The 21700-nt window shown below is 47.6% G+C and overlaps 1 protein-coding gene across 1 annotated transcript in view; it reads left to right on the top strand.

The window, feature by feature from the left end:
* plxna4 (plexin A4) overlaps positions 1-21700 on the top strand; it is a 291711-nt gene that overhangs the window by 143827 nt on the left and 126184 nt on the right. The window contains exon 4 of the mRNA XM_064342636.1: positions 4521-4652. Within this exon, the coding sequence (XP_064198706.1) occupies positions 4521-4652 (132 nt within the window). The remainder of the gene's footprint in view (positions 1-4520; positions 4653-21700) is intronic.

Here is a 21700-nt window from a genome sequence, read left to right as displayed (position 1 = left end):
CTCGGTGATGCTGATATTGTTTTTTTTTTTTTTAAAAGGAATGATGGATATTTTGTTTTATGCGGTATTATACGAGCCACGTGTAGTACTGTCCAGTAGCAGTCGATTTTAGAAATAAATAAAAATCTCATTTATTACTATTTAGTAATTATTCAGAATTGTCCTATTCAGTTGTATTTTGTAATGGAGGTATACCCCATACCTATGCATCAACAAGCCTTTTGTACTTTCAAGTTTAATAATAATCTTGAGACTGTGGCATTGTGGTTAGTTGAGTGCTCTAAATGGCAGGCTAATGTGTGTGTGTATTCAACAGGTGTGTGACCTTATGGAATAACTGAGTAGTGTATGTTTGACTCTTGTGATCAGGTCTTCCTGTGGTGCACTTCCTGTGTGTGCCATGTGACTGCGTCCGTTTCAGTGTGTAGAGTGTGTGTTGTGTCTCCGTGGTGGAGTGGTGTGTGTCCGGTTATTTCCGTACGCGCGGTGGATTCCACGCGCCATGGCGCACAGACCTCCACTCAGTGTGATTGGGCACTCCTGCACCCCTCTCCCCCTCCCCCTCCCCCTCCCCCAACCCCGTCCAACACTGTGAGAATCGCGGCGCATTTCGGTGCGGATTCACATTTTTTTCCGTCGCCGTCGGTGACTGGACGTCTCTGTCATTTCCCCTGCCGGGAGGGGGGGGCCGAGAGGGAGGCGTGTCGAGGGGGGGGGGAGGGGGGGGGCGGGACTGTTTGATATGAAAGATGGGAAATAGTGCTGTGATCTCCTATCTGCCACAGCCCTGTACAACACAGCTTATCTCTCTGTTATAACCTTCACTGCGGCTGAGTGAGATACAGAATCAACCATCTCAGGTTGACAGCATTATCGAAGCCCAAGAGCTTTCTGCCGCAGCACCATCGACTCATGCGTCAGGATTTCTGTTTTTTAATTGGACGGTGGGGGGTGCCCTCTGACTTTTGATTAAACCACCACCACCACCCCCCCCCCATACCCCCACAAAGCCCCCGCCTAACCACAGTGTCTGGAAAACTCCGGCCCCTTTGACCCAGCATACAACAGTCATTCAGCGGAATCGAACGCCTCCGTGCGGGCGATCTTGAAAAGAGCACGTCGGCGCGTTTGCGACTTTGGCGGGCCGTGAGCCGAATGCCCTCTTAGCTCGAGCGCGCCCGCCGTCTGACTAGCGGTAAAAATGGCGTGCTCGTCTGAAGCCGCCGCCGCTGACAGGGCCTGATTCAGAATCAGTGGGCCCGGCTGGGGAACAATGGCGGCTGCGTACCGCCGGGGGCCGCGCGCGGAGAAACGGCGAGACGGAGCTTAGCGAGACGGCGGAAAACCGGTGAAGCCCGTTGCACCATGGGAAGGAAAGATGCGCTTTGCTGTCGTCCTTTGGGCCGACTATCACACCTTTATTGGCTTATAAATGACTGAGCTTGAATACGAATCCACTGGGACGCTGCACTGTAACACATTTCTTATCACGTGGTGCCTAATTCTGTTTTATTTTTAGCTGATTCCCAGCATATCTCATCTATGAAATACACAATCCTTACTGACTCAAATATTCAGACATGAATTCAGAGAGAAGCTGTGCTACATTAAATTACAAACAAAGGAATAATCGCTTAATTGACAGAATTCTTTTCTATGTTTGACAAAAGGAAAACGTGCCTTTGACACCTCCGTGAATTGTTTACCCTCGGGTGCTTTTTTTTTCTTCTGGAAGCCGACGGCTCTAAGTGGCCCGTGTAACCAGAGCCAAAATGGAGTCCGCGCAGAACCGGAGGAAGTGGCACGGTTTCTGTGTGCGAAGGCCTACCACAATCAGCGCACGAGGGCAGGGAAAATAAAAACCCTGTGGTTTTCACACTGCAACGGCTGCCTTTCTTTATCGCACCGTCTGTTTGCCGCGGGACCCAGCAGGGCAGTGCATGGGAATGGCTAAGAGGCACGGGCGTATGACACAGGAACACTACTGAAATATTCCCAGTGCTGTATCATGTTTTGTGTGATGTGAACTTGTTCTGTGATGCCGTAATCGAGAAATTCTCTGTACATCAAGAATTGTGAAGTGAGGATTATGGCTGTTTACTACAACTATAAAAGGCGGACCTAACATACTGTAGAATATTATGGCATGACAACACAGAACACACAGTCCAGTCTTTTATATTGTAAAGTAAGTAGGTTATGCCTGAGAGGCCCATTTCATTTTTTAAATTAAACGTTTGAGAAATATAGCTGATAATATAGCTGTTTGGTTTATTGTCCGTGCAATATCTGGAGAAAGAACTTTTCTTTTTTATTAAATATATTAAATATATGCAGTTTTTAAAATAGTAAAGGCTGTTGAAAGGTCCACAGTCACAACGCCTACCAGTTGGTGTAGCCCTGAAACAAAATGTACCCCCTTTTCCCAAAGCCAATAATTCTTTTAAATTATTTTGTGGTATTGTTCGCAGGCAGGTCAGCTGACACACTTACCATAACCTTGACTGTCTTCAGCTTGTGAGGCTTTGTCATTCCGCCTGTGGCCACTAGGGGGCCTGTGTTCGTGGCCGTGCTGCGTTCCCCGGCTGCAGTGCAGTGTTCGCGCGTGTCAGGCGGCTGGTTCGTAACGCCAGCAAAGCCGCTGTGTTTTCAATCAGGAGTGACCTGCGCCGACTGACTGCGGCGGAGCGCTGTATTCCCCGATGATGCGAAGGCGTATCGCTCCATATTTCACGCGCGGTGCGAGCACACACACATATGTCTGATATTTTGGATGACAATACCATACGCAAACGTGGAAGGTGACAGAGATGTTGACAGTGTATCGCACCCGTGCAGTCGCACTAGCGGGTGAGATGTGAAGCGGCATCTCTGAAAAATCATCAAGATTTTGTGGGGATTTAAAGGTCGCTGAATTTCACTCTAGTATATTAATATGATACAAGAGATTACAGTTGTAATCCATTTAGGATTTCAGATGTGTAATCCACTTTATTAATAGCGAAATGAAGCAGATTATATGCAGTAGTGCTTGTTGAGAGCTTAGTCATGATAATGCTATACAATAATCCCTTAAAGAGGTACACCCACCAAAAAAAAGACATACAATATTAATATTATATTCTAGCCCAGAATTAGAGGATTCCTAAAACACATGTTTGTATGATGAGGTTCAAGTGCCAGGGCTATTCACTGTTAGCTGTGTTTGTAACTAAATATGAGTAGACTGTTCCGGGATGTTAAATTTCCACCTTTCCCTGCATTTGTCATGCTTTGGTTCTGATGTCATTATGATGTCACATTAGCACCTGTGAACATGGGATTTGTAGTTTTTAACCAATGGGAGGGGGACAATGTCTTCATTTTCACAGCCACAGGGCTTGAAGGCCCGAACCAGAGGAGGACGGCGAGGTCATGGTAGTACAGATGGTGGGACAGTGAACTGTCGGAGGAAGAATTTGGGTTGAGCACCTGATCCTCTAGCCGCCGTTTTGTGCCGCGATCACTCTGCTTTCACGGTTGCAGCGTCCCCTGAGGGCTGATCGGGTGTCAGTCGCTGGACTCGCCCCCCCCCCCCCCCTCGCTACGTCAGAACAGCCCCGTGGCGTCTCCCCGGCCCGCGGGTAATTTGTTTAGCACCGCACAAGGCGGAGACCGGTCCGCCCGCCCCCTCGCCGCAAAGTTTTCCGGAGTCCGGCCTCCGCCGTGCGCAGCCACCCACGGCTAATCTCATCCCGCCGACAGCCGGCACCGCCGGGGCACCTGGGGGGGGCGGGGGGTTGGGGGGGGGGGGACAGGGGGGGGGCGCGTAACCCAACACCACGCAAATCAGCGAACCCGATCGGGGAGATTAGATAACCCGGCGGCCGAATTAGGCCCGGTCTCGTGGAGCCGCTTTCTCCCCTCCCTTTGTCCTCCCCGGCTGGACAATGGGGTCCCGGCGAAGGTGTGCGCCATGGCGGGGCCGCTTGGGGATCGGCATCGCCCTCCGTGGGACCTCTCTGTGGGACGTGGGGGGGGGAACCCCATCCGAAAAGCACAATAAGGACAAAACAAAAAAAAAACTAAACGAGAGGCTGTATCAGTTCAAAGGCCTTTGTGCGGTGGAACGCGATACCCTCAGTGCAGAAAGTAAACAGAGAAGGGTCACTGGTGCATTCATGGCCTGGGAGTAACAGAGCTGCCATTGTGCAGAGTTTGTCATAATGAGACATATTTCAGCGGGATCGGTTCATGACCCATTCAGGTATCACATCATAAATTCAAAAAAAAAAACAAGAAAAAACATGCCGATGTAGTTGTATATGTTTTATCTCGTCATTGTTTCATTTTTAACTGTGAACTGAAATACAGGAAGTGAATGAAAACTGCGTAGCCTGTAATGTGCAGGTTCTGTCACGTCTATATGGGCGATGTGTGCCAGTGTAAGCTGTTGAAATGGCTGAAAGTATTGTGTTCTATCGCACAGCATTTTCAAACTGCCACCTAACCCCTGTTTCCTCATCTCTCTGTCTCCTCAGATCCGAGTGGACGGCCCTTCCCATGGTGCCTTGCAGTACGAGACGGTCCAGGTGGTGGAGAGCGGGCCGGTTCTGCGAGACATGGCCTTCTCCGCGGACCACAACTTCCTCTACGTCATGTCCGAGACGCAGGTGAGCACCTCACCCCCCACCCTGCAACCCCCCGTCATTTCCCCTCCTCTTGCGGCAAAGCAGTACCATCACGCAGACCACACGTTTCCAGTCCTCCCTATTAGTTACATTCCCCCTTCTCCCCCCTGTCACCTCCTCTCTCTTCCTCCTGTTACCTCCTCTTACCTCCTTTCTCTCCCTCCTGTCACCTCCACTCTCCCCCCTGTCAACTCCTCTCTCTCCCTGCTCTGGGTCAGTAAAACTCCCAGGCAGTGGGCAGTGTGCAGAGTGCATCGCTGCGGTATTATCGTTGCAGCGCACGCCGTGGCCTGCAGGGGGCCCGGGTTGGGGGCGAGCAGTGCCGTAAACACTATGAGCCGAGCGGCATAGCGCAGAACGAGTTAAGTCCAGCAGGCGCCCGCACGCAGAGCCTTTTATAGCGGGCCGATTTCACGCCGCTCCGCGCCAGGGCCTGAGACGAGGGCCACCTGTGTCACGGGGAGCGCGGAAGAGAGGCCCCCCGAAATCCGCGCGTTCCCCCGCCGGGCGCCTCGACGCGGCGAAATACTCGGCCTCTCGTCCACAAGCGGTCCGACTCTTAAGTGCGTTCCCATATTAAATTGTCTCGCGGTTTCGCGTGGAAACGTGAGTGACAGGGAGCCCCTGTTAAACGGGGTTCTTTGTGCCGGTTTCGCTGTTTTAATAGGCGTTCGGGGATTCGATTATTCAGCGGCTTACTGCCTCGCTGTAGATGATGCCGCAAAGTCAGGCGCATACGGTGACGTGGTGAAAAAAATATTAGCAGAAATCGAGTTAGCGTCCAGGTTCGCTAGCCGGTCTTTCCCTGACACACATAGAGGCACTGAGAGAAGCATTAAGAGGGTTGTGAGAGATGAAGGATGCGATGATAAAAGATTCGCACGTCGAGCCCCGGAGTTCCCGCCGAACAGAAGCAGGAGATGGGAATATTATTGAGCCGTGGCCGGGAGCGGGAGGATTTATGTGAACCGTCCACGGGGCGAGCCGACTGTGGAAAACAACACGAGCGCCGCATGTGGGGAAAAATTGCCAAACAGCTTAAGGTTGGCAATTTTGTATCCTGGGGGCTTTTTTTTTTTCAGCACGTGATAAACTTTAATATAGGACATAGCGGTGTGTAAAATCAATGGAGTGCCCTTAAGTTAAAGCACACAAGACGGATGGAATAATGCAGCACATACTGTTTTACTGCATGGCCGCTGACCGCCTGGCTGCGCAGTGTGTGTGCATTGCTCACTTAGTGTAGTGCAGTCAGCTTCGCTTTGCAGTGCGATCGCTTTCGATACATTCGGTTGTGTGTTATTTAGACTCTTAACACAGCCACACAAAAGTATACATAACAAACGCTGATGCTGTTGTAGCACTTTAAGAGGAAATGCTTAGAGATAGCCTCTAAAAAGCATTTGTTGCATTCGTTATTCATTCGTATGTGTGTGTGTGTGTGTTTGTCTGTGCATGTATTTTCACATACTGTAGATGTATTATAATTCTTCTAAAACCTCTGATTTGGTCATATAAGTGCCTGTATTTGTCATTCTAGTGGAACACTTTGATTTTTAATTTGAGAGACAGACGGACAGACAGACAAACAGACAGTCAGACATATAGACAGGCAGACAGACAAACAGGCAGGCAGACAGACAGGCAGGCAGGCAGGCAGACAGACAAACAGGCAGGCAGGCAGGCAGGCAGACAGACAAACAGACAGTCAGACATATAGACGGGCAGACAGACAAACAGGCAGGCAGACAGACAAACAGGCAGGCAGGCAGGCAGACAGACAAACAGATAGTCAGACATATAGACAGGCAGACAGATAGACAGGCAGGGAGGCACACAGGCAGACAGACAGACAGACAGAGATTTGTGTTGCAGCGCGTTGTCACTGGGTCAGTCTGAGTGTCGGGTGGTGAGCGAGTCTGGAGAGGAGCGGAGATTGGGAGGGGCCCTGACGCAGTGCAGAGAGAGAGAGAGAGGGGAGCGGCTGATGGAATCGCGTGATTTAGAGGCGTCCAGTATAAATGTCAGTGGGCTTGGGCTTCTCCACACGCTCTCTGTAAACAGGGGTCTCTGAGGGTTGATGAAGAGCGTGTCAGGAAAAAACAAGAGAAGGTATCATGCTGTTTTTAAACACAGCTTGCCATCCCCTCAGCCAATCTTCCGAAAAGCAGGGCATCTCTGCGCTGTGTGCTCTACATCACTGTCCAGATAGAAAATGGATTTCTCAGCTGCTTTGTCCAGTCTCCTCATTCTCCCCACCCTGAGTCTCAAAGTCCTGCCCTGGCCGCTTACCCAAAATGCATTGCGGCATTATTAATGAATAATATGAACTGTGAATTTAGAAATATTTTTTTTATGGTGTGGAGAGCTGAGGACTAAAAGAAAAAAAAAATTTCTCTTTCTCTGTCTAAAATCTAAAATACTAAATTATGAGTCTCACAGAAAGAATCGGTTACATGCATAAAATAGCCTAAATCTAACCACGGAAACTGTGATTTCCTGTCACTTTCCGAAGTTTTTATCATCCGTTGCTAAAAATGAGTGACACGTTAAGCATAATTCCCTGGTATTACTGTGAAGAGTAGATGGAACACAATTCTAGGAACAAAAAAAAGGCCCTGTTTTTCATCCAATGGTTTTAAGTGTGCAGAAGTCAAATCTAAACGATGTTACACCAGAAACAAAAGCTGGTTTACCATCGTGGGGAGCAGTGCTCTGTTGTAAGCACATGTCTGATGGGCCACAGGTCTCTCTTGTCAGTGGTCACACTAGCCCATGGAGTGATGTGCCTTTAGAACGCAGGACATTTCAAAATCTGTGTTTTACTCAAATTCGCTTGCATTCCGATAACAAATAACGGTTTTTGCCATTATATGCCAACTCACAATGATAACACATAATAAATGTATGTTGTTCATAATGTAATTATGACACTTGTAACAAAAGCGGAATGAAAGTGCAGAATCAGCCAGATGAAATAAAACACAAATAATATTTTGATGTTCTGATCAAAAAAAAAATTTTGGAACACAGACTAATATATGAAAAAACCTGAGAGCGATTTGTTTTAATTTACTCATATTGAGCAAGCTAGCTAGAGCGTGACATCTAATTTTTTAAAAACTTTTTGTTCAAATTAAGCTCTTTCTCGTTGATTCCCACAATGTTGCCAATGGCTGTGTAAATATTATGATCAATAAACAACACAAATATCAGACCCAGAAAGACGATTGACCCAAGGAAGCAGGAGCAGTTATTTTGTTGTAGTTGAAGTCTTGGCCATCGCCCACTGTAATCTTCAAAACAGACCTCAGAATACCTGCATTTATAGAATGCATGATTTTTTTTCCCCCTGCATTTTGGCAGTTTTTTCTGCATAAAAAAACGCTGAATCCTGCATTAATGTGCCACTGCTTGTGAACACAGCTCTCTGCCTCTCACGATCCCCTGCAGCATAAATGCTAGCCAGTATCATTACAGCATACTACACATGCAGCATGCGGCATATTATCCTAAGAGCTTCACAGCGTACTGCGTGGATTATTCTATTTATTATTATTATAGGGTACTCTAACTTGCCATTTATCCTAAAACTCTCCACCAGCTTGATAGTAGACAATGGGGAAGTAATTACTTTTAATGGCTGAATCGAGGGAATGTAATTTTTTTTAACGTCTCTTTAATGACACGCAAACCAGAATACCAGACATGCTTACATACATTGCTACAAAGGCTACTGCTCTCCCTTCAGATTCAGCATCAGGATAAACTAATATGGCTGCACCCTATGGGCATCATTTATCCAAAGCGGATAAGTCATAGAAACACAAAAAAAAAAAAAACAGTAATATTGAAGTCACAATAATGATATTAGCGACAGTACCTGTGGTGTGAATTATCATGGCGACAGTAAAGACAGCTAATTTATTTTGGGAACAGCGTTCCCAGTACTCGTTCCCCTTCAGTTCAGTTTCCCGGGGAAAAGGCGCCCTGCTGAACTGCTGCTGTCTCTCCTCCACAAAGACATCATTTCTCTTCTTCACTCATTCGGGAAGGGGATAAATGAAATTTGGTGAAATGGCCATCGTCTTGTTTCAACTGTTTTTTTTTCTTTTCCGAAAAACGAGCAGAGCCTCAGTCTGCCAGGAGGCACGGGGACATATTGGGCCTGATTCAGTTTCTCTGGTGATAAATGTCTCGCCGCAGATGATAAGCACTGGAAATATTGCCTGAGTCATTAGGGCAGCGGGCGACATTACATCACACGGACCCGAGGCCTCAGTACCTTCCCTTATTTTCCTCAGTTAATTAAAAACACCTGAGGACGAGTTGCCTTGGCAGCGGCGGCGTGTGTGCGCGTGTGTGTGTGGTGGAGAGGGGGTGTGGAGAGAGAGAGAGGAGAGAGAGAGAGAGGGAGAGAGAGAGAGAGCGTGCGACGCGCTGTTTGCCCTCTCATTCTTCAGATAATTTATTCGGCCCCGTCGAAGCGATAATCAGAGAAAACAGTGATGTAGGAGCGGGATGGATTCCTGCACTTCCTCTTTTTTTTCTTTTTTTTTTAAATTTTTCCTTTTTTTTTTATCAGAGCGGAATATACGGAGTAAAGATGATGACATCATGGCGGGAGACAGCCTGGGGGGGGGGGGGGATTAGCGTCGGGGGCCCAAGCCGATTTAGCTTTTCATTATTCCTGTACAGCGGGCCGAGTGCTAAGCCTCTACCTGTTTCCTCGTCTGTTGTTATTTATGAAGGGGAGGCTGGGGGTTGGATTAAACGCCCCCCAACCCCCCCCACCCCCCACAACGCGCGACGCCGTCCGGACAGCTGCGCTGAAAGAGCGGAAGCTGACCTCACTCTATCACACGGCGTGGGCGCGTCTCAGCCGCCCTTGCTCGAATCGCGGCGGCGGAGAGCAGCCACGGGCTCAGGAGCCGCACGTCCCTGCTCTCTCAGTACACACACGATGGAAACAGTGGAGGAAAAAAAAAACAGGTTAGCTGCCCTTACGAACGAGGGCTGGGGCTGTTTTGGTCCTCAGCAAAGATGTATCTCCAGCAGCTTATGCAGAACGCAGAGGAAATGTATGGCGACAGAGCAATCTTATACCACATTTACTGGTGGAGAACTCAACAGGGTTATGGTAGAGAAGTGTACAGGGTTTTGGTAGAGAACTCTACAAGGTTATGGTAGAGAAGCGTACAGGGTTATGATAGAGAACTCTACAGGGTTTTGGTAGAGAAATGTACCGGGTTTTGGTATAGATATACAGAGACATTGATTCAGTAAACAGCTCAGTTGCTGCAGTTGAGATGACGCTGTACCTTCTGCCTGATGGCAGGACTACAGAGGAGCAGTTAAGGGTGCTAAAGGTGCTTTTGATGTGCCGTGTGGATGTCTGGTTCAAGCCCCGCTGTCTCCGTCCAGCACCAGAGCACACTGGAGCCAGTTTCGGTGACCTCCCTGCTCTTCATATTACCCTCAGCTGTCCTCTGCTGAGGAGCGCCAAGCGAATGCTGCTCAAGATGAAGATGAAGATGAAGCTAGTTCATCCTTAGCTTAGGCTATCCTTAGGCTTATTTTTGTCTATGTATTGGAAAGTGTGATTTTGTCTGTTGTTGTTTTTTATTTTTAAACTGTATTTTATGTGAGAATTGCTGATGCATAACTGGCATTAGCGTCTTTCGGGGGGAGGGGATGTTTCAGTCGGCCGAGGATGATGCCGCCTCGCCGCGCACCGACGCCCCCTGCTGGTCCGTCAGCCGGCTTGGCGGCTTGCCTGTCGAGCTGCGTGCGAAGCGTGTTTCCCCCCCCCCCCTCCCCACACGCCTGCGAGAACTTGTTGACTGCGGTGTGAAGTGCACGCTTGTCTTGGGCCCTCCTTCAGCAAACAGACAGCGGGGGGCTGCGATGCCCGATCGGCCACTTCGTATCAAAAGCCGAGGGGAGCGTTAAAAAAAAGAAACGTTGAGGCCTCCTTTCGCCTGCGAATGTGGACGCTAGGCTGTCATCGAGCGTGTGCGCTATGACAGGCCGTTGGTATCTCTCCGGTCTCGTCTTTTTTAACGAAGACCAACTGGAGGACGTCGAAACTGTCAGCCGCAGTTCGGGGCACAACAAAGCGTCCGCAGACGGAAAGGCCGGTCTGGTGGCGGCGGGCGCTCGCGTCCTGTTGGTCTCCGTGTTCACGGGCACGTGAACAGGGTGGGTTTTTTATGTGCAAAAATGCGCAGATGCTCAGTCTGAGCTACGGCACCCCTGGGGCATGGCACCCGGTAGCTTTTAACTGAACTTCTAACGGCCTCGGGTTGAAAGCGTCCAATCAATTCAACTTGCGTTTGGTACTTGAAACATAATAATATGGCCGCTGGTGCCCCAAATCCCAGACCAATACAAAATTCATTCTGCTCCGGGAAATTCGGACGTTTTTCTTGGAGGAGCAGATACGCGGCAGGAATCCACAGTGGTGGTGCATTGTCTCCCCCCTAATTAGCCTATTAGCCTAGTTAGAGTGCCGCTATCTGTTTTCTCCGAGTGTCCTGGGAGGTCTTCCGTAGTAGGCCACGCCCAGAGAAAACAGGCTTATTTTTCGCAGCGCAAAAGTCTCATTTGCGGGTACAGAGCACAGTGCCTGTCCAAATTCACCTCACACGTAAGAGGGGCATCTCGTACTGCCGGGTTCATTCAAATAATTAGAATTGATGGGGGATTGGGAAATGATTGCTTGTCTCCTACCATTTCAGTGAACTTGTACACCATGGCAGCCTAAGAGTGCATGGATGTACACAATACAGGGAAGCACACTAAGACAAGAGTGGGTTGATGGTAAAACAATAGACAGATACTGTATGCATGCATGTGTTCTCAGACTGTATGTGACGTGCTCATAATCAGTCCAATTAACCCTGAGAGCCATTTTTGATTTTTGAGGAAAAGAATAGCTCTTAAACAATTCCAACTGTTTTTCTCAACTCCCACATTCGAGTGATCTACTGAACCTGGAGTCTCACTGAATGGCAGTTTTGAGAAGAGCTTTGTTTTTCAGCACTTGCACTGAAGTAAACTCTGAAAACAGAATTACTTAGCAACAGCTTTTTTATTTTATTTTATTTTATTTTTTTAAAACGAAATACCCTTTTAACATTTGGCGCATGACTCCTACTCAGTTTAGAATTCATTTAGAATCTTGTGTATTCTCCTGTTTTAGCTCGGTAAAAGCAGACAGCTCGCCATCACTTCCCTTTTCTCTTTTTTTGCGAGCGCCTCCGTCTACAGGCTGAGTCTGCTCTGCTGCCGACGGCCGCACGGTAATCGCAGATCGGCTGATACCATTGATCACTGCCAGAAGCGCCATGTTGTTTTTTTTTTTTTTTTGGTTTGCGTAGGACGTTTATATCCTTCCTAATCTTCCCTTTTACGTGAAACCATTACCGATTTTGATGACTGCGCATTAGGAATAGCTATTTTGTTGGTGTTTTTATTTTTTTATCTCAAAGAGATTTATATTAAGGTTAGCTTAGCTGTAGCTATTCCATTATTCCATTTTGTTCTGTTTGACTGGCTTGATTAATCTATATCTTTATCATTTAATACTTTAAACTTGTTTTCATATTATGATTTCAGCATTAGCATGTGGGCACATGCTAGAAAATACTTTTTTTCTGGGAACTCCCAAAACATGAAAACATGAAAAGTACAACTTTTTTGTGAAAAAACTGCCATCAGCTGATTTTTAGACGTTAAAACAAGTGACTGTTATCATGAATCCAATATGGACACACGCACACATGCATACACACACACACACACACACGCATGCACACACACACTCAGGCACACACGCACGCACACACAAGAACAGTATATTGACAACCGTGAGTACCCTGCTGGGGTGAGGCCTGAGAGAGACAGTGTGGGCTTCAGGAAGCCGAAGCAGGAAGTGGGAACACTTGATCGATAGCGCAGAGCGTCCCGCTGCTCCGGTCCGGGGTTGGGACCATGGGGGTGCGTGGGGGCCATGCTGTTGTCATTAGAGCGGACAGAATGGCCTGGGAGTCATTAGACTTCTGTGCTCTCAGTATTGGGTGGGGAATGGTGGGGGGTGGGGGGGGCGGGGGGTGTTTGGGGCGTAGGAAATGATGCTGGTTTTGGTTTCCCAGAGAGGACAGATTGTTCTAGAAGCCCGGTACAAGCAGTACCCTGCTGATATTGGGGTGGAAGCTCGCTGGGTCCTGGGCCTGTTTATGTCTGTCACGGTGTCAGTGTAGAGAGGTACAGACACACATCACACACACACACACACACACACACACACACACACGCACACGCACACACACCTGTGTCTTTATTTCCTCACAGCTCGCTCTGAAGTTCCCCCGGTTGGTATTCTCTGCTTTTAAGCGCTCCTCTGCCCCCCTTCTCTGACAGAAGGAGTGTTTTGGAGAAAGAGGACACTGTGTGATTTGGGAGCTAGCTCCTAAAGCTACAGTCCCACAGCTGAATGCATTAACATCACAGAGTCCCTTTGAAAAAGCGCACTGAGAGAATATGCCAGATATAATCACGGACAGAACTGACGAGTACAGCTGGGAGTCGGTCGCGTCCACTCTGCGACGCTCACCTCAGTGAGCCGAAAAGGTTTTGTTTATGAGCTGGGGCGGAGCAGGCGCGCGAGTGAGCTCTCTGTCTCCGTGCCCACTGATTAATCCTCCTGATTATGCCGCTAATTGACTCTGGCTACTTGCACATCGTTTAAAAATGGGATAAATATGTCTTTTTAAGAGGAGAGGGCAGCGATGTGTGATCAGAGCAGAGATTATTGATGTGGAAGGGGGGGGAGCTAACACACTGTGTTGGCAATAATGTGGCAGTTCAGTGGTGTGGAGCAGTGGTCAGAGCGGCAGTATGGAGCAGTGGCCTGAGCAACAGTGTGGAGCAGTGGTCAGAGCTGCAGTGTGGAGCAGTGGTCAGAGCAGCAGTGTGAAGCAGTGGATGAGCCAAATAGCCACCAAAAAACTGATTCTATAATGGTTAAAGTCTAGTGCATTAACTTCAGATTTAGACACTAAATTATATGCAATTCTATCTTTGCATTTGATGAAGCTTTGTATGTTTATTTGTTCTTTTTTCAACAGGTCAAAGTCAACATTTATTCTTTTCAGCAGATTCCGTGGGACATGGCTGCTTTATATGTTTTATTTTTTATTTAGTTATGGAGTAACTGTCTCACCAAATTTGTATTTCAGTCAAAACCATAAAACAACTCTGCATTGCCTTGTTCCTATTCGTATGATGAGCTGTCTCTGTGGAGGTTACACACAGAACATCAACCATAGCTTTGTATATGTCCTGTTATTTCTGTTTCAATAAACATTCATAGTACTAGTTTTTCATATTTTGTCCTTTTGTTAAACCTTGAAATTTTAATGCAGTGAAAATGAAATCCTCCCTTCACCGACACAATATACTCAACACATTTACGATTTTTATTAACAATGTAGATTTGAGACTAAAGACTTCCATTTCTCATTTTCCAGTAGTATTACCCCCAGAGTCAATTCTTAGTAGATATGCCTTTGGCATCAATTACATCTCAGTCTTCTCAGTTATGTCTGTGTGACCGTTGCACATTCAGATTTTAGCATTTTTGCCCCTTCCTCCGTGCACATTTGCTCTAAATCTGTCAGGTTAGATGGAGAGCTAGACAGCCATTTTTAGGTCATGCCGCAGATTTGCAATGGGTTTTATATCTGGGCTTCGGCTGGGCCATTCCAGAAAAGTGACCTTTTTGTTTTTTTTTTAAAGCCCTTTTGTAGTTCTGCAGTGTGCTCTGGGTGATTGTCCTGTTGGAACATGAATCTTCGCCCTCCATGCCGATCGTTTGTGGACTGAAACGGGTTCTCGGTGATTTACCTGTATTTGTCTTCATTTATCTTGCTCTTGACGGCAACAATCTTCATGCCCCTCCGGCTGAAAAGCGACCTCGTGGCATGGCGCTGGCACCACCGTGCCTGATGGTGGGGATGCTGTTACCTGGGCGTGTTTGGTTTGTGCCAAGCAAAAAAAGTGCTCTGTTTTGAGGTGTGCGAGCTCGACTTCATTCTCATCAGACCAGAAAATATTCTTCCAATTGGTCTGAGGATCTGTTGCCTGGCTTGTTGACGAACTCCGGGCGTGACTTAATCAGAAGTCTAAAGTGGCTTTCATCCAGCCAGTGGACCTAGGAAGGCTCAAAGCTTTGCCTGTTTTTTAATAACCTTCTCCAGCTCTTTGCCTCCTAACAACTTTGTCTCAAAGTTACATGGGCAGTTTCTTGGTCTTTATGACAGCATGACTGAACTGATCCGCTCTTTAATTTGTGAGACCTTCCAAGCTCCCTGATGTTTATTCTGCAATCTAAGGTCTACAGGTGGATTTAAAATGAACACAGGTAGACATTGGGTTGGCTCCAGCACCCACCGTGGTCCTGACCAGGAATAAGCGGGTCAGATAATGGATGGATATTGATATTGAAAAAAAAATCACAACATTGCCGGACCCTAATTGGAAGATAAGCTAAGCACACATTTTTTAAATTTAAATGAGTTTAAAACAGTGCCTGCTAAAAATTAATGTCATGCAAATGATGGCATTTACCGGCATGCGTGAGTTTATTTTGTGAGCACACAGCTCTGTGTGCAATCAGTCGACGTCTTGACAGTTTGTTTGGGTGAGGGAGTACAGACTGCCGATACTATCGCCACTGCGCACAGACACGGTGTTGCTCAACAGCACGCGCCCTGCCCTACCGTTTTTAAAAAGGAGGAATCCGGTCGGGAAACCGAAACGACGTTTTAACGTTCCGTACGGTAACGCGGTTTGATGTGAAAGATGATGGTCTGTACGTTTCCCCCGTCGACGGAGAGCGCCCTGCTCGCGAGCGTCTGTACCCCGGCGCCTTTTCATCCAGCGCCGAGGCATTTTAAAACGGCTTTATGACTCTCCGCTGCTGTAATAACTCTGAAATAATGGTTTTGAATAGCGGCAGTGTGGGAAAGGGGTATTTTGAAACGGCGGGCTATTTTTTTTGCATGGTAATTGCCTGCTGAGGAGCGCTGTGTTTAGTTATAACTTGCCAAAAATATGATAAAATAGGAAGTTACGGGGTGTTTTTCTCAGGATATGCTGTAATAATACACTATCTATGATACTGTGACGAGTTTTCAGCAGAAATATTTCTTTATACTGTGTTTTTTGGGCTGATTTCAGTTCTTGGGAGTATCTCTGAATTTCCGTGAATATCCCTAAACTGGTAGATATTGTTGTCTCCGTGGGGTTCTTGTTATGGTACCCAACAACGACTTGTCGGCACAGCTCCTTTCCAAATGTGTTTCTTACGAAGGGGCAGCTGTGGTGTAAAGCACCCTCTGATTGGCCTCTGATATCTACTCACTTCCTGTTGTGCCTGTCTGCCTGTCTGTCTGTCTGCCAGCGCAGCTGTGGTGTATAGCATCCCCTGATTGGCCTCTGATATCTACTCACTTCCTGTTGTGCCTGTCTGCCTGTCTGTCTGTCTGCCAGCGCAGCTGTGGTGTATAGCATCCCCCGATTGGCCTCTGATATCTACTCACTTCCTGTTGTGCCTAGTCTGCCTGTCTGTCTGTCTGCCGGCGCAGCTGTGGTGTAAAGCACCCCCTGTTTGGCCTCTGATATGTCCTCACTTCCTGTTGTGCCTGTCCGCCTGTCTGTCTGACAGTGCAGATCTGATACCTGCCTGCTAGAGACATTTCTTGCTCCGATTTTGGAAGGGGAAAGTGAGGAATTGTTATTGGCTCTTATTTTATCTTTCTGTTCTCCAGTCTGACCTGAGTGACTTTGACATCCACAGAATGAGAGAACAGGCATTGAGGCTGCCAGGGTCATTCTCTTTCAAAATTAAGGTCAGGTGGAGATGCGACCGTTTGACTCGGTCACAGTATCGGACTCCTGAGTGACTGCATCACGTGTAATCAAATAATTTCACTGGAGTTACTTGACAGGTCCTATTGACTTCAGGAAACATTGCATTAATGCCGAGTGCTAATTGCTGCAGATGTGGACGCAGACTGACAGTAGTTAGGTGAAGTACCGAGAGGTTGTCAGTGGAGAGGCTCCGCCTCCCTACAGCTGGATGTCACAGCAATTCCATTGGTTCAATTCCATCCAATGGACACTTGACTATTTATGGCTGTACAATAGTTTAGGAAAGATGCTCATATATAAAAGCACAAAGTATGTGTTTTAGTGTGTGTTGTGTGTATGTAAAACCGTATACAGTCATATTCTCTAATATAGTGTGTAGCAGAACAACATTGTTAAACGTTATACAGTTATATAAAATATATGCATTTTCATATAACAGTATCAGAAAATATATAATTTGCGTCACAGAATACCACACAGCATTGCTGCCTCAGGCTCCCAGGTCATGTTTTTGAATCTTGCAAATCTCTTTTCACATTTCTCTTTTTCAAATTTCTAAGATCCCCCCCGCCCCCATCATAACTAATGTTCATTCTAGGAACTGAAGGTACCTAAATTATTAAGACTGTGTACTGTACTGTAAAATAGCTCAAAGTCAAATGCTTTTAATTTCTATTTGGCCCCGAGGGAAATCTAGCATGGCATATTCAGGGGAAGTCACATCTGCAATCTCATCAAAAAATATTTAATAAAGACGACCTTTGATTTCAATTATAAGCATGTGTTTCATGACAATCATTGGGGCACTTCTTTATATAATCCCCATGTGTGACATAGAGTTTATGAAGTGATTTTATTAGGTTATTACAGTGCCCTACTTCTTGCTGTAGGGTATTTTATTTTAACAAGAAAAAAAAAAAACAATACGGATACTTTTGAGTTTTTGAGTTTTGCGATTACATACGCACACAAACACACACACACACACTCTCTCTCACACACGCACACACACACACACACACCAACTCATGCAAAACTTCAAGGACAGTGAAATCCAGTTTGCAAAAAGATTTTTTCTCTCTCTGAAGTAAAAAAGAAACACCGTGACCCACATGTTGGTGGAATCGCGTGTCCGTGTTACACACGCGCTCCTCTTACTCCTCCTGTGCGTATTTACCAGCGTGTGCCTTCAGGGGGAGGCTGAACCGGCTCGGACAGAATTAGCTCTGATATGTTTGTGCCTTTCACAACCCGACATTGGAGACAGAATGCAAATCCAGTTAGCGGGAGAGTGTGTCCGGGGTTCGCGGGAGACATAATTGCATTTTCCATCTGCGTCCCCGCCCCACCCCCCCACCCCCGGGGGTCTGGCAGGGTCTAGCGGGGCCTAGCGGAGCCTCTGCTCATCCCCGCGAACCCCCCGCTCTGTCCAAGCTCTGTAAAATTCACTTACAGCACCAAGCCCCGGGCCTCACAACAGATGTATAAAATTGAGTGGAGAAAAAAAAAAAAAAAAGATCCCTTTTCCACCGGCCAACGTTTTCACCGCCTTCTCCAACGGGGGGAACGCGTTTGCCGATGCCTCTGCTTCCGCGACCTCTCGCGCCCAACCCCCCCCCCACTCCCCGCCCTCCGCCCCCCGCCCCGCGGCGACGAGGCCCATGGTCAAATGTGTCAGCGCACCCATTTGGGCCCCCGTGGGGTGGCATTGCCATTTTATTGCCTGGATATGAAAGTGATTAGATTACGAGATTGCAGATTTATTAAAGTTCAGATCCCAGGATTGCTCTGCCTTCAGCCTTTTTCTGTAAAAGAGAGATTATGGGAAAATATTGGTCTGCTTATATGGTTATTTGTCATTGTCAAGCAAATATGACAGGCCTTCAGACAGGGCAGAAGATATGTTTTTATGACCTGCATAATAAATAAAAACTATGTATATTTATGTGTGTGTGTGGGGGGGTTGTAGTCGTATTCATTAACATAACGATATGGATATGATAATGGCTAGTTTGTATATGTCAAGGCCTTTATTGAAGGCTTATCGTTGTTCAGTTCAGACTCCCCAAATACAGATGCAGACTAGTCTCCTCTCTCTGTCCCTCTTTGCCATTTTTCCACGGCGCTGCTATCTGTACAAATATAGTATTGATCATTCTAATGCCGACAGGACTGCAGATGCTAATCCCTAGCATTGGCAGTGTGCATGTGTGTGTCAGAACATGTTTACTGCGGCGCTTAGCAACTGCATGCCCCTGAGCCTATTGGAGGATTGTCAGCCAGTGGGATTAAAGGTGATGGAGGTAAGGGCTGTGGTTGGTTTTGGGGGGGAAGGGGGGGGGGCACGTAGGGAGCTGAGGTTAGCCCTTCACTTAGACCACAGCTGCCTGGTGCTGTGAGAGTGGCGTGTTTTTTGGACAGCGGCCACGGTTCTGAACTATGACATCACTTCCTCCTCTCATCCTGAGCCCAGCTCCAGCCCCCGGGCCCCGTACAGCAGCTGGTTGGCTCTTAGAGGGTCCGGCACGTAAAGTGGGGGGGCAAGGGAGGAAGTGAAAGTGAAAAAGACAAACGGAGGGGAAGGCCTCCCTCACTCTCCACCAGAGGCCCCCCAAAAAAAGAGGCGTTATGCTTTCAGCCCCCCCCCGCCCCCGCCCTTCCCACCCCACCCTCCGTTTCCCAGCTCCACACCGTAGCTTTTCGTAGAAAAACTCCGTAATGATGCTAGTTGCTGTTTATCGCCAAACTAATGAACAACGCCGTGAAAAGAAAACCCTTTGCGCTCCAGGGTTTGGGTTGTGGGAGGCAGGGAGGGGCGCTGGTCCTCCCCCCTCCCAGGTCGGAGGGGATCGTCTGGCTGCGGGTGGAACTCGGCGGCCCCCGGTCCTTCTTAATTACGGCCGAGGAGCGGCGAAATAGCGACGAGCTCGGCGGATCGCGCTTCTCGTCATAAATCTCTGTCCGCGTTTATCATCAAACGCCTGGGGCGCTGCGGCGGGATTGGCGGGGTGGAGATAGACGGAGGAGAGAGAGACAGAGAGAGAGAGAGAGAGAGAGAGACAGAGAGAGGGAGCGAGAGAGAGAGAGACAGAGAGAGAGGGAGAGAGAGAGAGAGAGAGACAGAGAGACAGAGAGAGAGAGACAGAGAGAGAGAGAAAGAGAGAGAGGGAGACAGAGAGAGAGGGAGCGAGAGAGAGAGAGAGAGAGAGAGAGGTGGAATCAGTTGGTTTCGCACGCCCCTTCTTTTCCTCGGCGAGAGCTGTTCGTTAAGACCCCTGCGTGAAGCTGGGTGTTCCGGACGATTCTATATTTAACTGGCGATGTGGGTGGAGCCTGTCACCGCCTCCGGGACGCACCCAGCCGGCCCCCCGTCCCGCACAGACCGGGGGACCGGCTCAGGGCTGAGGTCCTGAAGACATGGAGAGTACGAGCGTGGAGCTCATTATTCTGAATGAGGATGACAAATCAAGGTCATTATTACGATGAGCGATTATTCTTATTCTAATTCTTATTCTTATTCTTAGTCTTATTATTGAAGGCTGCTGGGTGGCTCATTCGGTTAAGGCGCCAAGCTGTGGTGCAGGGACGAGCCCCATGTTCTGGGATTGAATCCAGAATGAATGCCAGTGCCGAATGTGGCCAGTAGCTCCGTTTGACGATGGCATCACCCAGGGTATGGGAGGGTTCAGTCAGTTTCATCGCTCTTCAGTGACCCCCCGCTTGTTGATCGGGCGACCGTGGATTGCATGATAAAGCCGCTTATGGAAGATCTGCACTATTAGCTGTGGTCTGCGGTGTGAAAAGAAGCAGCTGGCAACATCACATGTTTCAGAGTAGAAGCGCAGATGTTTGCACTATCCCAAATCAGTAGTCGGCAGTGGGGTGTGTGCATGAATGTGTTATGAAATTAGGGTCAGCCCCATGTTGGATGCCAAATGTATTATTATTATTATTATTACCATGATAGTTTCCATTGTCATCCTCGCTGTCATCATCCTCATCATCATTTGCTGTTATAACTGTGCTTTCAGTGTCTGTCAGGTACAGTAGGTGGGTTGGGACTTCCACATCTGTTGCATCTGTAATAAGTGCTTTCTCTCTTAACCTTTGCTTTTTATAGTAGTTTTCTTCCTCTAATCTCTGATCACATAGCACAGAGTGAGCTTGAAGAAACAGGAGAAACCACTGTAAATCTCTTCTCCATCTCCTAATAGAAAAAAAAGGTGTCTGGTGTCGAAAATTGAATTTCCTGAGCGTGTCTAAGACCCTATAACAGCAGCATAAAAACAAGCTTACAGCACTCTTATCTGTTTAATATGCATCATGAGCATTAAATTCTTTTTTTTCGCCATTGATTGGTGGAGCGAGTGAAGAGAAAACGCAGGGCTCACTGTAAGAATACCTGGAACGGTTTATAATTTTACACTTCATCGGTGTGAAATAGACTCTGGTAAATACGGCACAGCCAGCGTGCGATTTAGAGCTTTACGAATCTACCGGGACCCGGGATAACCATCAGGCCTCAAAATCCTGCCAGCGCCCCCCACCACCCCCCCCCAACCCCCCTTCCCTCCCTTTTTAGGGGAAATGGCCTTTTTCCTCGGATAGGCCCCACGCCGGTGCCCTCTTCCGGAGCGCGCTCACGGAGAAAAACGTTTTTCTATCAAAAAAAATAACGGGTGAGCAGAGGAGTAGCGATACCGTAACCGGTCTCATTTCTCTCTCTCTCTCCGAAATCTCCCGTCTCTCCTCCGCTGATACGGAAACGTCGCGGGATCTGTTCTTATTTCCCTTTTTTTTTACGCACCGGAGAGGGGGTTCCATCTTTAAACAGGCGTAAACAAGATTAATCTTCGTTAGTAAATAGCTGGTGCTATTCCTGGTACAGAGGGACAGCGTGTAAAATATTCAGGAGTTGAGGAAAAGTTATTCCTGGTACAGAGATAAGTGGTATATGCTGACTGTATATACAGCTGAATAGATTGTCATTGTTCCTGATGTAGCATGTGCAAAAACTAGGTATATACTAGCATGTATAACACCAGAATTGAACAGTACCTACTGGAATGAAGAGAATGTATTGGTCCTGATAC

Source organism: Anguilla rostrata, chromosome 7, assembly GCF_018555375.3.
Source record: "Anguilla rostrata isolate EN2019 chromosome 7, ASM1855537v3, whole genome shotgun sequence".
Lineage (NCBI taxonomy): Eukaryota > Metazoa > Chordata > Actinopteri > Anguilliformes > Anguillidae > Anguilla > Anguilla rostrata.
Note: the sequence above shows the minus strand (reverse complement) of the source record. Positions and strands in the feature narration are given on the sequence as shown.